At 38.4% G+C, this 13,192-nt stretch overlaps 2 protein-coding genes and 1 non-coding gene across 3 annotated transcripts; 1 reads left to right on the forward strand and 2 right to left on the reverse strand.

Annotated features, from left to right (window-relative positions):
• Window positions 1-3,029: 3,029 nt before the first annotated feature.
• On the reverse strand, window positions 3,030-5,195 carry LOC133825065 (uncharacterized). Its single transcript, XM_062258060.1, has 4 exons — window positions 4,701-5,195; window positions 3,918-4,568; window positions 3,497-3,701; window positions 3,030-3,334 (listed from the first exon to the last, which is right to left on the reverse strand). Exons 1-4 carry the CDS (start codon window positions 5,193-5,195, stop codon window positions 3,030-3,032), a joined length of 1,656 nt encoding a protein of 551 aa, XP_062114044.1.
• A 1,575-nt stretch (window positions 5,196-6,770) lies between these two features.
• LOC133825066 (uncharacterized) lies at window positions 6,771-7,817 on the reverse strand. Its single transcript, XM_062258061.1, has 2 exons — window positions 7,143-7,817; window positions 6,771-7,004 (listed from the first exon to the last, which is right to left on the reverse strand). Exons 1-2 carry the CDS (start codon window positions 7,815-7,817, stop codon window positions 6,771-6,773), a joined length of 909 nt encoding a protein of 302 aa, XP_062114045.1.
• On the forward strand, window positions 7,789-7,895 carry LOC133828103 (small nucleolar RNA R71). The gene has a single exon (XR_009890744.1). It is a non-coding gene; the product is annotated as a small nucleolar RNA R71 (small nucleolar RNA).
• Window positions 7,896-13,192: the final 5,297 nt, after the last annotated feature.

Genomic DNA, 13,192 nt, shown 5'->3' on the forward strand with positions numbered 1-13,192 from the left:
AAAATATATTTTCTTCATTGTTGACACAACTTGTCATACATAACCTCCCATTACAAATCAATCCCAATTACTCCCAATTATCATTCCTATACTCATGGTACATTCAAGGGAAAGAAAAATAATAATTAGGTTCTCAGGTTATAAGGTTAAAGCAAATGTCAATCAATAAAAAAAATCAATTTAGGCTCAAAAATAGGTAACTAAGGATTTAATACATCAAGGTTGGCTTGAAAGGCTCAAACAGTCCAAAAAATAGCCTAAATCATTTTTCTAAGCATGCATGATCTAGGATTTCGCCTCAAAAAGCAAGCAAACAAGTTCTAGGATAAACCAATTTCAATCTTCCCTTCCTATTTTAAATTTAGCAAGCATAAATTTTATTCAATCACATAAAATTTATCAAAATCATGATTAGCTCTCAATTATTTAAGTGTTTACGAAAAATAGAACAAAATATTTAACCAAGCACATAGATTTTTTTTACAGTTTTATTCCCATTCAATTTACACAGCTCATCATTCAATCATATTATCATTGGCTAATCATTGTCAACTTGATTCAACTGATACCCTAAACAACTTAAACAAAACACAACTAACACAACTTAGACATAATCAACACAAAACAAGATAACACAGACACAACGAACAACAATAAATCTCTTCCCCCAAACTTAATCTAAACATTGTCCCCAATGTTTTTTTTTAAATAAAATAAAAGGAAAGAAAAAGAGACTTACCATAAACATTCAAAATGGTGGTGGCAGCGGCGGTTGATAAGGAAAAAATTGAGATGGTAGTGGGAATGGAGCTACGTCTTCATTGTTTATGAGGGACCACCGATTTACCAACGCATTGAGCTGGTCCACGTGAGTGATTCGATACTCACTTTGCTGCTCCAAATACTACTGCATATGATGATTTTGAGTAATCTGATAATTCTTCTATTGAACCAAATAGTGGAATTGATTCTGCATCATCTGCATATATGGATCAAAAGTACTAGTTTCAGGCTGAACAGGTGGCTGTACAACTGGTACCTCATGCCTAGGCTCCTCAGGAAGAGTACCCTCTAAGTCTGCTTCATTATCCTCATCTTCTACATCATTAATTCGTTGTCTTTTATCAGTGGCACGCGGTCGAGGTGGTGGTGCTTCTAAGGAAGGTGGTTCATAATTGAGCACCCTATTTTTAGAAATTGTCGACATAGGCTTCCGAACTACATCACTTCCAAACATAACAACTCCATATGTACGGCATAAATCAGTGATTAACGAGCCATGTCCTAATCCTGCCATAGTAGTCAACATGCTAATATCTTTCATACCTTTCCTAATAATACGGCCCACATCAATAGTCATCCCAGTCATAATGGCATACACCAATAACAACCTCTCCTTATTGATATCCGACATGTGAGTAGTCGGCATTAGTTATGCACTCACAAAATGCACCCAAGCCCAAGCCACGTGATTCAATTGATAACGCCAAAGATATTTTGGAACACCACCAACAACAGTAAAACGAGCTCCTGGTATACTCAAAGTTCCAGCCACCTCTATCCAATTAATATCATCCCCATGAGCCCATTGATGATACTCATCATCCTCTTGTTCATACGTTGGCATGTTGTACAACACAGCAATAGTATCTATACCGACAGGAACTTGGACACCTCTCACAAATACTTCCGTATTTTTCATCTCAACATAATTGGCATAAAATTCTATAACCACCAAAAAATTTGCATGACTTACATCCTCCGCAGCAAACATAGCCCAACCCCTTCATTGAATTTCTCCACGAATATCTTCATAAGTAGAAATTTCACAAGGCATTTTAGTATACGCAAAACCTCTCTCTCTTATCACCTTCCTCTTACGTATCCTTTTCTACCGATCAAAAGCTGCCTTACTCACAAATTTTGTAGCATCATATTCTGGTGGTTGTTCAGGTTCCTTAGAAGAAGATGGCCTATTTGTGTTCCTAGAGGATGATGCCCTAGAAGGATTTCTTTTAGGTCCCATAATATCCCACTAAAAATTTGACAACACCTACCCTATGTTTTCAATATTCCCCAAACTTCACAATGGATTTTCAAATAGATCAAAAACTCACTACAATGCTTCACAATCCACACAATAATCTCAAAACAATAATCCCTTCACAATGTCTTCAATATAAGGAAATCACCAAATAAAAATTCAAATATTTGTATAGACACTTACTTGATTGTGACAGACTCCTCTTGAACCCTTTAATTGCACCAAATAACCATTAAATCACCATTTGAACTCCAATAGATAGAATATGAAAAATAAGGCTTTGAAGGTTTTGGGAATTAGGTATTTCTATAGCAGAATAGGGTATTGGAAGGAAAAGGAAATGTTTGGAGGATAATATATATGGATTCAAGGTGTAATAGGGATTTGGAGAGAAAATTTATGGGTTAAAAGAGAGAAAAGTTAGAGAGAAAATTGAGAGAAAAATCTGGGAATTTTTCAAAATGGAGAGAAGTGACAAAAATGGAAGAGGGGAAACCCTCTTAAGCCTCGGATCCCACAAGCGTCGCGGTGCGCTCCTTCAAGCACCACGGCCTGTGTCAAAAAAAAAAATTTACAAAATATTTTTATTTTATTTATTATTTTTTTTTTCTAAGAATCTGATTAAGCACTGCAGCCCTTCTCCCATGTGTCGCAGCGCATGTTGCATGCCGAGCCTCCCTCTCTGGTTTTGTCAAGGGCCACAACCCTTGCTCCATCCGCTGCAGTGCTTAATTCAGGCTTCAACATTTACATCATTTTCATTTTTTTTCAATAGTTTTCACAATTTCCACAATTCTATTACATTCAAAAATACTTAAAAATAGAAACTAAAAGAAAATACTATGTCAAACCAAAACTAAAAAAATAAAAACTAAATTGTTCATAAACTTTAAAACTTAAAACAAATGAAAATTAGAAATAATGAGATGCCTCTCAACTGCGATGTCGTTAATGTCATTTAACCGGACGCTTCTTTATCTTCAGATCAAATTGGTTCCAACATCACTGCAGACTTGCATTTTTCCACCGGACCCTCCAAGTAATGCTTCAACCTCTGACCATTCACCTTAAAATGTCCCGTCTTTTTAGTATGAACTTGCACTGCTCCATAAGGAAGTGACACAACTACCGTGTACGGTCCTGACCATCGCGACTTCAATTTACCAGGAAAAAGTTTAAGTCTGGAATTAAATAGCAGGACTTTATCTCCTGGTTGAAAATCCCTCCTCAATATTCGCTTATCATGAAAGGCCTTCGACTTCTCCTTATAGATTCTCGCATTCTCATAAGCTTCATGTCAGAATTCTTCAAGCTCATTTAACTCCATAAGCCTATTCTGTCCCGCCATAAAGAGATCAATATTTAACTTTTTCACAGCCCAAAAAGCTCTATGCTCCATTACCACCGGTAAATGACAAGCCTTACCAAACACCAATCGATATGCTGACATACCAATTGGAGTTTTGAATGCAGTGCGATACGCCCACAGTGAATCATCGAGCTTCTTCGACCAATCCTTCCTCGAAGTATTTACTGTCTTTTCCAAAATACCTTTTAATTCCCTATTCGACACTTCAGCTTGGCCATTTGCAATTGGATGATAGAATAACACCTTTCGATGATGAACACCATAGCGAGCACAAAGATCAGTGAACCACTTATTGCAAAAATGACTTCCCCGATCACTAATAATTGCTCTGGGGGTGCCGAATCGAGTAAAGATATTTTTATGAAGGAATTTATGTACTTCCTTCCCATCACAAGTAGGAGTTGTTGCGGCTTCTACCCATTTAGAAACATAATCCACCGCAAGCAAAATATATTTATTATTATACGATGATGGGAAAGGTCCCATAAATTCTATCCCCCATACGTCAAATAACTCAACTTCCAAAATACCAATCATCGGCTTTTGATCTCTTCTTGATATATTCCCAGTCCGTTGACAATGATCACAACTTTTGACAAAATCATTAGCATCTTTAAATAATGTAGGCCAGTAAAACCCACTTTGCAAAACCTTCGCAGCTGTTCTTGTTCCGCCAAAATGACCTCTGCAATGCAAACTATGACAGTGAGTTAAGATTGACAACATCTCCTCTTCAGGCACACATCTCCTAATAACTTGATCAGGGCAATGTTTATACAGAATAAGCTCCTCCCAATAATAATGCTTCACCTCCGAATAGAATTTCTTTAGTTGTTGCCTTGTCATCTCAGGAGGTATAACCTTAGCAGCCAAATAATTAACATAGTCTACAAACCATGGAACATCCTTGCAAACACTTACTTTGAACAGCTGCTCATCATGAAAAGCATCATTAATCTGAACTGCTTTATCAAGAGAATCTTCACCAACCTCCAATCTAGACAAATGATCAGCCACCAAATTCTCAGTACCTTTCTTATCCTTAATTTCCACATCAAATTCTTGTAACAACAAAATCCACTGAATAAGACGAGGTTTGCAATCTTTCTTGGTCATAAGATACTTTATCACTGAATGGTTTGTGTAAACAACCACCTTATTCCCAATCAAGTATGGCCAAAATTTATCAAAAGCAAACACTATGGTCAACAGCTTCTTTTCTGTAGTTGCGTAATTCATTTGAGCATCATTCAAGGTACGACTTGCATAATAAATCGTTCTGAATACCTTGTCAACTCTTTGTCCCAGCACTGCCCCAACCGCAAAATCACTGGCGTCACACATCAGTTCAAATGGCAAATCCCATTGAGGCGCAACAACTATAGGTGCTGAGATCAATTTCTCCTTAAGTATCCTAAAAGCTTGTTGACACTTCTCATCAAAATAAAATGTAACCCCATTTATTGACAAAGTGGACAATGGCTTCAAAACTTTGGAGAAATCTTTGATAAACCTCCTATAAAATCCCGCATGACCTAAGAAACTCCGTACTCCTTTTACTAAAACCAGTGGTGGAAAATTCTCTATCGTTGAAATTTTTGCCCTATCCACTTCAATGCCTTTCTTAGAAATCTTGTGCCCCAATACAATTCCTTCATTTACCATAGAGTGGCACTTTTCCCAATTAAGCACCAAATGTGACTCTTCACACCTCCTCAAAACCAGCTCCAAATTAGTCAAACACGTGTCAAAAGAGGACCCATAAACCGAAAAATCATCCATAAAAATTTCAATCCCCTTCTCAACCATGTCAGAAAATATTGCCATCATACACCGTTGAAACGTGGCTGGTGCATTACATAACCCGAATGGCATCCTTCTAAAAGAAAAAGTCCCATAAGGACATGTAAACGTTGTCTTTTATTGATCCTCTGGTGCAATTACAATCTGATGCTTGCCTGAGTATCCATCTAGAAAGCAATAGTAGTTATGCCCCACCAACCTATCCAACATCTGGTCAATAAAAGGCAAAGGAAAATGATCTTTCCTAGTTGCCTTATTCAACTTCTGATAATCTATACATATCCTCCAACCCGTCATAGTCCTTGTTGGAATCAGTTCATTACTTTCATTCTTCACCACAGTCATACCACCCTTGTTAGGTACTACTTGCACTGGACTCACCCAAGCACTATCAGAGGTAGGGTAAATCACTCCAGCATCTAACCATTTCAAAATCTCTTTCCTCACCACTTCTTTCATTGTCGGATTAAGTCTTCATTGAGCATCAACAGTCGGTCTCGCCTCATCTTCCATGAGAAATCTATGCATAACTGTAGATGGGCTAATTCCTCTTATATCAGCCAGAGTCCACCCTATAGCAATTTTATGAGTTCTTAACACCCTCAACAACTTCTCCCCCTCTACTTCTGAAAGAAATGATGAAACTATAACTGGAAGAGTCTCTTTTTCCCCAAGATGAGCATAACGGAGATGGTCCGGTAAAACTTTCAATTCTAAAACAGGTGGCTTCAGAATCGATGGTAATGGTCTTTCTAGTCCCTCACCCAATTCTTCAAACTTCTTATGCTTTCGCGGCTCAAATGATTTTATCCACTTCAAATAACTCACCACTTCTTCATTTTCCCACCATCTACATCATCAACTGTAAGACTTATTTCAAGAGGATCCTCACTTAATTTTTTCTTCCTACTACTTCTTCTACCACATCAACTGAGAAACAACTATCACTTGTTTTAGGATAAGTCATAGCCTTAAACACATTAAATACTACTTCCTCCCCTTGAACTCTCAGCTTTAACTCTCATTTTTGCACATCTATCAATGCTTGCCCAATTGCTAAGAATGGTCTCCCCAAAATAATAGGAACATTCTCATCCTCCTCCATATCAAGAACTATAAAATCAGCTGGAAATATAAACTTATCCACCTTTACCAATACATCTTCTATAATACCACGTGGATGCTTCACAAATCTATCAGCCAGCTACAATGTTACTGTGGTTGGCCTAGCTTCACCCAAACCAAGTCTACGGAATACTAACAAAGGCATTAAATTAATACTTGCCCCCAAATTACAAAGTGCATGCTTACATTCAACTCCCCAATCATGCATGGAATAGTAAAACCCCCTAGATCTCGTAACTTTTGAGGAAGTTTCCTTTGCAAAATCGCACTACATTCTTCCGTTAACGCCACTGTTTCATAGTCACCCATCTTTCGCTTATTAGAAAGAATCTCCTTCATAAACTTTAAATAGATGGGTATCTGTTCTAATGCTTCTGCGAACGGTATATTTATATGTAGCTTCTTGAACACCTCTAAAAACTTTGCAAACTATTTATCTAAATTATGCTTACGAAGTCTTTGTGGATATGGAATTCTAACATGGTGCTCAATACTCACAAGTGGAGTCTCCTCTTCTTTCTTAAGGTCTTCAGTAACCTTTTCATCATTAAACTTCTTTTCTTCTTTACCTTGAGTATTTCCCTTCTGACCTTTTTCTTCTTCTGACTGATTCTTCTTTGGCCCGTCATACCTCGTTCCACTCCTCAAAGAAATAGCTTGGAACTATTCTTTAGGATTAACTTCTGTAGTGCTAGGCAAATTTCCTTGAGCTCTATTAGACATTAAAGTAGCTAATTGCCCTATTTGAGTCTCCAAACTTCTTATGGACGCCCTGGTTTCAGTCATGAATTGGTTAAGTACATCAGGTTGGGTTTCAGCTGGTATAATTGGCATTTGGTTTGGTGGTCTATTTTGTGGTTGATAATAGCCAGGTGGAGGATTTTGGTGTGCATATTGCTGTGAATATGGTGGCCTATTTTGGGCAGGTTGATATTGTGGCTGAGGTGGAGGATAAGGTTGTAGAGTATTTTGATTATTAGACCAGGAAAAATTAGGATGATTCTTCCAAGCTGGGGTATAAGACCTGGAATTGGGGTTATTAGGTTGTCTTTGGTAATTGCCTATAGCTTGAACTTCTTCCATGGGCATGTTATTCATATCTATAGCAGGACATTGGTTGGGTTGATGGGTTGTACCACACACTTCACAAAGGTTTTGAATTTGCATAGCTTGAGATGGGAGTGTAGTCTTTTGTAGTTGCTTTGTCAAGGCCGCTACTTGAGCTGCAAGCATGGATATAGCATCCAATTCCATCATTCCAGCCACCTTCTTTGGTTGTCCCCGTTCAGTTGGCCATTGGTAATTATTCATCGCAATCTCCTCTAATAACTCATATGCCTCATTAGCACTTTTACTCATAAAGGAACCTCCCGCTGCAGCATTTATAATTGTTCTAGTCGTTCCATTCAACCCATTAAAAAAATTATGCACCAGCATCCACTTTTCTATTCCATGGTGTGGACACTTTCTTAACATCTCCTTAAAGCACTCCCAAGAATCATACAGTGACTCTCCATCCAACTGATAAAAATTATTAATTTCTCCCCTTAGTTTTGTAGCCTTTGCTGGAGGAAAGAACTTGGCAAGGAATTTCTGAGCTAACTCCTCCCATGTAGTGATAGAATTCGCCTGTAAAGATATCAGCCAACTCTTCACCCTGTCCCTTAGTGAAAATGGGAATAACCTCAATCTTATAGCATCATCACTCACCCCATTCATCTTGAACATTGCACATAACTCCAGAAAATTAGCTATATGTAAATCGGGGTCCTCCGTAGGCATACCTCCAAACTGAACAGTTGACTGAACCATCTGAAGGATTGCAGGCTTAATCTCAAAATTGTTGGCAGCAATTGTTGGAGGTCTAATGCATGAATGCACTCCTGTAACAGTAGGAAGTACATAATCTCTCAATTTTCTTGGTCCTTGCTCCCTTGGAATTTCAGCAGCCCCTTGACCATTATTAGCACCGTTTCCCAAATTGTCAGCCATGGTAAATTCCAATTTCCTTTTTATTTTCCAGTTCTGTCTGCACGTTCTTTCAATTTCCCGATCTATTGGTATAATCTCCTTTTGTCTATTGCTTCGCATATACCAAAAATTCCTGGAACACAATAAACCTTGATCTGAATAAATGTTAAACAAAAAATAAAAAAAAATCAAATTAGAACAAAAATTAACTTTATTGATATTAATAAAAACAGTCCCCGGCAACGGCGCCAAAAACTTGATCTCTTTAAAATTAACACGCAAGTATACGTGGTCAAATCAAGTAATATGCGATAAGTAAATTGTCGATCCCACGAAGACTGATATTAATTACCAATAATTAACTTCTAATTCTAATAGATTTAAATAATAATTTCAGAATTATGAGTAAAATAATTATTACTAAAATTAAGGAAACTATTAAGCACTAGAGAAATTCAGAGATAAAAATATGATTTAATTCAATGGATGTAAAAGTTAGGGCTTTAGTTTCATCAACCATCCACTTATGATTTCTAACCAATTCTCAATATTTCTTAATTCTATTGTGATAGCAGATTACAACTATATATTATAGTCTTGCTAGGATCTATAATTCTCTACAGCATATTATTTCCTACATCATTGTGGTAAATCAACATATTGCAGGCTTTAAATACGTAATCCCTAAACTACACAAATTCATAGAAGTACTTTCATCTAATATAAAATTATGATTATCTACCTATAGCATAATTAGCCTTCTCTTTTCAGAGCATAGGTTAAAATCATCTAAACATGTAAATGGTGATCAATCATTCATAAGCATTAAGCATAAGATAAATAATTCACAGTAGGAGAAAGAAATTCAGGAAAATTGCATTAAGAAATCAAATGCTTCAAGAAGAATCCACTAACACCCTAATAACAAGATTAGTTCAAAACAAACATAATGGAATCCATTAAATTAAATATAAACATAAACTCAAGAATAGAGAAATAAAGAAGAGATCAAGAAATCAAACTCCCAGATCTTCAATGTTCTCCCAAGTCTCTAGTAATTTCTCCACATCAAAATTAAGGAATCCTCTATCTCCTAATTAACCCTTAAAAACGTATTTAAATAGAAACCCTAAAACTGTTTTTCAAAATAAATGACGATTTCGCCCTTCTGATAGCCACGAAAAAATATACGAGCCCCGACCCTGGCATTTAAGCATCGCGGCGCGCCTCTCTGAATTTGCGAAAACACGGTCTATGACTCCAGCAATCGTCGCGGCCCTTGAAAATTCTAGAAAATGGCTCTCTTTATTTTTCCCTTGCGCTGCAGCTCTTCATGTAAGCGTCGCAGCCCTTCATATTGACCCAAAAACTTATTCCAAAGCTCCAAAATGAACAAGTCTCTCTGCATATGAATCCTCAACTGTCTTCTTGTCAACTTTTAGCATGAATTTCCCAAATTGTTATGATTTTTCATTCATTTCCCCAACTCCATGTTTCCTTATTCTATTTCCTGCAAACATACCAAAACAAGCATAATACCGCATAGCATTCCACCAAAATGACTCAAACTTACCCTAAACATAGGTTAAAAACTATGCTAAAAACTGACTCATCACCTTGGAGGCCGGATCAAGAAGCTTGAACAAGCCAACACCAGCAATTTGGAAAGGTATAAGAATGCCACGGTTAAGTGTTTCTATGACTTCTGGAAACACAACCAAGAGGCTGACTTCAGCTACCTTCCCGAGCACGCTAGGCATGCTGAGATAGCCCGCTGCGTTGCTCAACTGGCGGAAGAAGAGAGAGCAAGGGTACCTGCCTCGCCCGAAATCTCCTTGGCAACTAGCGTGGATGGGGCGGATAATGAAGCTACAAATGTCATCGACCAGGGCACCCGTCAAGATCCTCCAGCCTCGTAGTCTGTTATTTTTCTCTTTAATTTTTCAAGTACACGGCCTACAGGTCGTGATGTAAAGACACTTATTTTCCAGTTGACTATTTATTGCTGCACAGGCAGCTTTTACTTTTTATTGAACAATTACATCCGAGCAACGGCTACTCGTAGTGTAAAAGGATACATTTTGATATTATAATATATTTGCATCTTATTATAACATCTATTCACATGAGCGAACTTAGCATAGTACTTTGGTTTGATTTAACAAAATACAAAATTTTGAAAAATACTCTAAGTACCCTAGCATGCTTTCACTTATTTTGCTCATGTGTTTACATACCTTTCGATATGCTTTGCTTACTAGATACCTTATACGACCCCCAAGTGATAGAGGAGCTTTAGGTCCTTGGTCACTTGCCTTGACCAAAACCTGTTTGAACAATACTGCTCGTAGCAAAATAATTAAAATTGTAATACAGCAAAACAACACACGTAATGAGCAAATACTTGTATAAAATACAATAATTGGCAAGAATGACTGGCTGCACATAGTCCCTTATATTTCTCATAATAAATGGACAAAACATGTCTGTACGAGTGATCAAAAATATCTTACACTTATAAGCAATTAGTCACATAAAATGACCAACCCTTTTTCATAACTTGTAAAAAGTAAAATTAATACAAGCCAATCCTTTAAGAAGGATTGTTCATTGATATTACTTGCGCAGGTGTTCTCCATTCTAATAGCGAGGAACGAGATCTCTCTTTAAGCGAGTAAGTTTATAGGTGCCTGGGTGAAGGACTTCTTCAATCTGATATGGCCCTTCCCAATTAGGTCCGAGTACTCCAGCAGCTTGGTTGCGGGTGTTTAGGAAAACTCTTCGAAGTACTAGATCTCCGACATTGAATTTCCTTTCTCACACTTTAGAATTGAAATACCGAGCGACTTTTTGCTGGTACACAGCTACTCAGAGTTGGGCTTGCTCATGCTTCTCATCAACCAAGTCTAGGGATTCCATCAGTAGTTGGCTGTTCGAGCCTTGATCGTACGTTATTCTGCGATGCGAAGGCGGATCTAACTCAACAGGAAACATAGCTTCATATCCATAAGCTAAAGAGAATGGAGTATGGCATGTTGTTGTTTGATGGGAAGTTCTGTACGACCAAAGGACTTCAGGCAATTGTTCTGGCCACGCCCCCTTAGCTTCTTCTAGTCTTTTCTTCAGTGTATCCTTTAGCGTTTTGTTGACTGCTTCGACTTGTTCATTTTCTTGGGGATGAGCAACTGAAGAAAAGCTCTTGACAATGCCATGCTATTCACAAAAATCTTTGAATAAATCACTATCGAACTAGGTGTCGTTATCCGAGACGATTTTCCTTGGCCATCCATAACGACAAACGATATTCTTGATCACGAAATCCAGCACCTTCTTGGTTGTTATGGTTGCGAGCAGCTCGACTTCGGCCTATTTAGTGAAGTAGTCAACGGCAACCACATCATACTTGACACCGCCATTTCCTGTGGGCAAAGTTCCGATTAGATCTATGCCCCAAATTGCAAACGGCCATGGACTTTGCATCTGTTTAAGCTCATTGGGGGCTGCTCGTTGGATTTTGGAGAACCTCTGGCACTTGTCGCACCCTCACAAAAACTCCATCGAGTCTTCATTCATCGTGGGCCAGAAGTATCCTTGCCTCAAAATCTTTTTTGACAAGCTTTGCCCCCCAGCATGGTCTCCACAAAAGCCTTCGTGTACCTCTTTCATTAATTCTTTGGCCTTTTCTTTTGGAATACATCTGAGGAGTGGCATTGAGTATCCCCTTCGGTACAAGATTGCATCGACCAGGATATACCTAGCATTGTTTCTATCCGTTGGTAACACGTCTTGCGTCAGATACTCTATATATGGTGCCATCCATATATCTGCCATCTGGATTACCATAGTGGTCTCCTCTGCTTGGATGCTTGGCATAGACAGCCGCTCAACCAGTACTATATTCGAAGTATCAGCGTCCTTTGCACTTGCTAATTTGGCCAAAGCATCAGCATTGGAATTTTGGTCGCGAGGTACTTGCTGGAGGGTGTATTTGTTGAACTGAGCCAATAAATCTTTTGTTTTGTTTAAATAGGCAACCATCTTTAAACCTCGCGCCTGGTATTCTCCCATGACTTAATTCACCACTAGCTGAGAATCACTGTAGATGTGAAGCACCTTTATATTCATGTCCCTAGCTAACCACAACCCAGCGAGTAATGCTTCACACTCGGCCTCATTGTTAGAAGCAGTGGAGTCAAACCTGATTGCGTAGGGAAATCGATGCCCTTCCGGCATTATCAATATCACTCCTGCTCCAGCGTGGCACTCGGTAGAAGAACCATCTGTAAATAATTTCCACGAGGGAGCTTGGTTTTGACACTCAGGCTCATTAGGCTCTTCAATCTGCTCGCTATCTGTAAGTTCAGTGAACTCTACAATGAAGTCGGCCAGCGCTTGCCCTTTTATAACTGCTCGCACCAAGTAAGATATATCGAACTGCCCATTTTAACAATCTACCCGCAGCCTCTGGTTTTTGCAAGACTTGCCGTAGAGTCTGGTCAGTCAAAACTGTGATTGGGTGAGCTTGAAAGTAAGGCTGCAGCTTCCTGGAGGCCAAAATTAGGCAACAGGCTAGCTTCTCGATGGGCGGGTACCGCTGTTCTACTTCAATTAGCCTTTTGCTTACATAGTAAACAACCTTCTGCACACCTTCTTCCTCCCTTACTAAAACGGCACTAGCAGCATACTCTGTGATTTCCAGGTAGATGAACAAAGTTTCCTTATCGACCAACTTTGATAGGATGGGGGGTTGCGCCATGTGAGTTTTTAATGCTTGAAAAGCCTGCTAGCACTCCTCCGTCCATTCAAACTTTTTGTTGCCTCTAAGTAGATTAAAAAATGGAACACACTTATATATTTACTTCGAAATGAATCTACTGAGA

This window comes from Humulus lupulus, chromosome 3 (assembly GCF_963169125.1).
Source record: "Humulus lupulus chromosome 3, drHumLupu1.1, whole genome shotgun sequence".
Classification (NCBI taxonomy): Eukaryota; Viridiplantae; Streptophyta; class Magnoliopsida; order Rosales; family Cannabaceae; genus Humulus; species Humulus lupulus.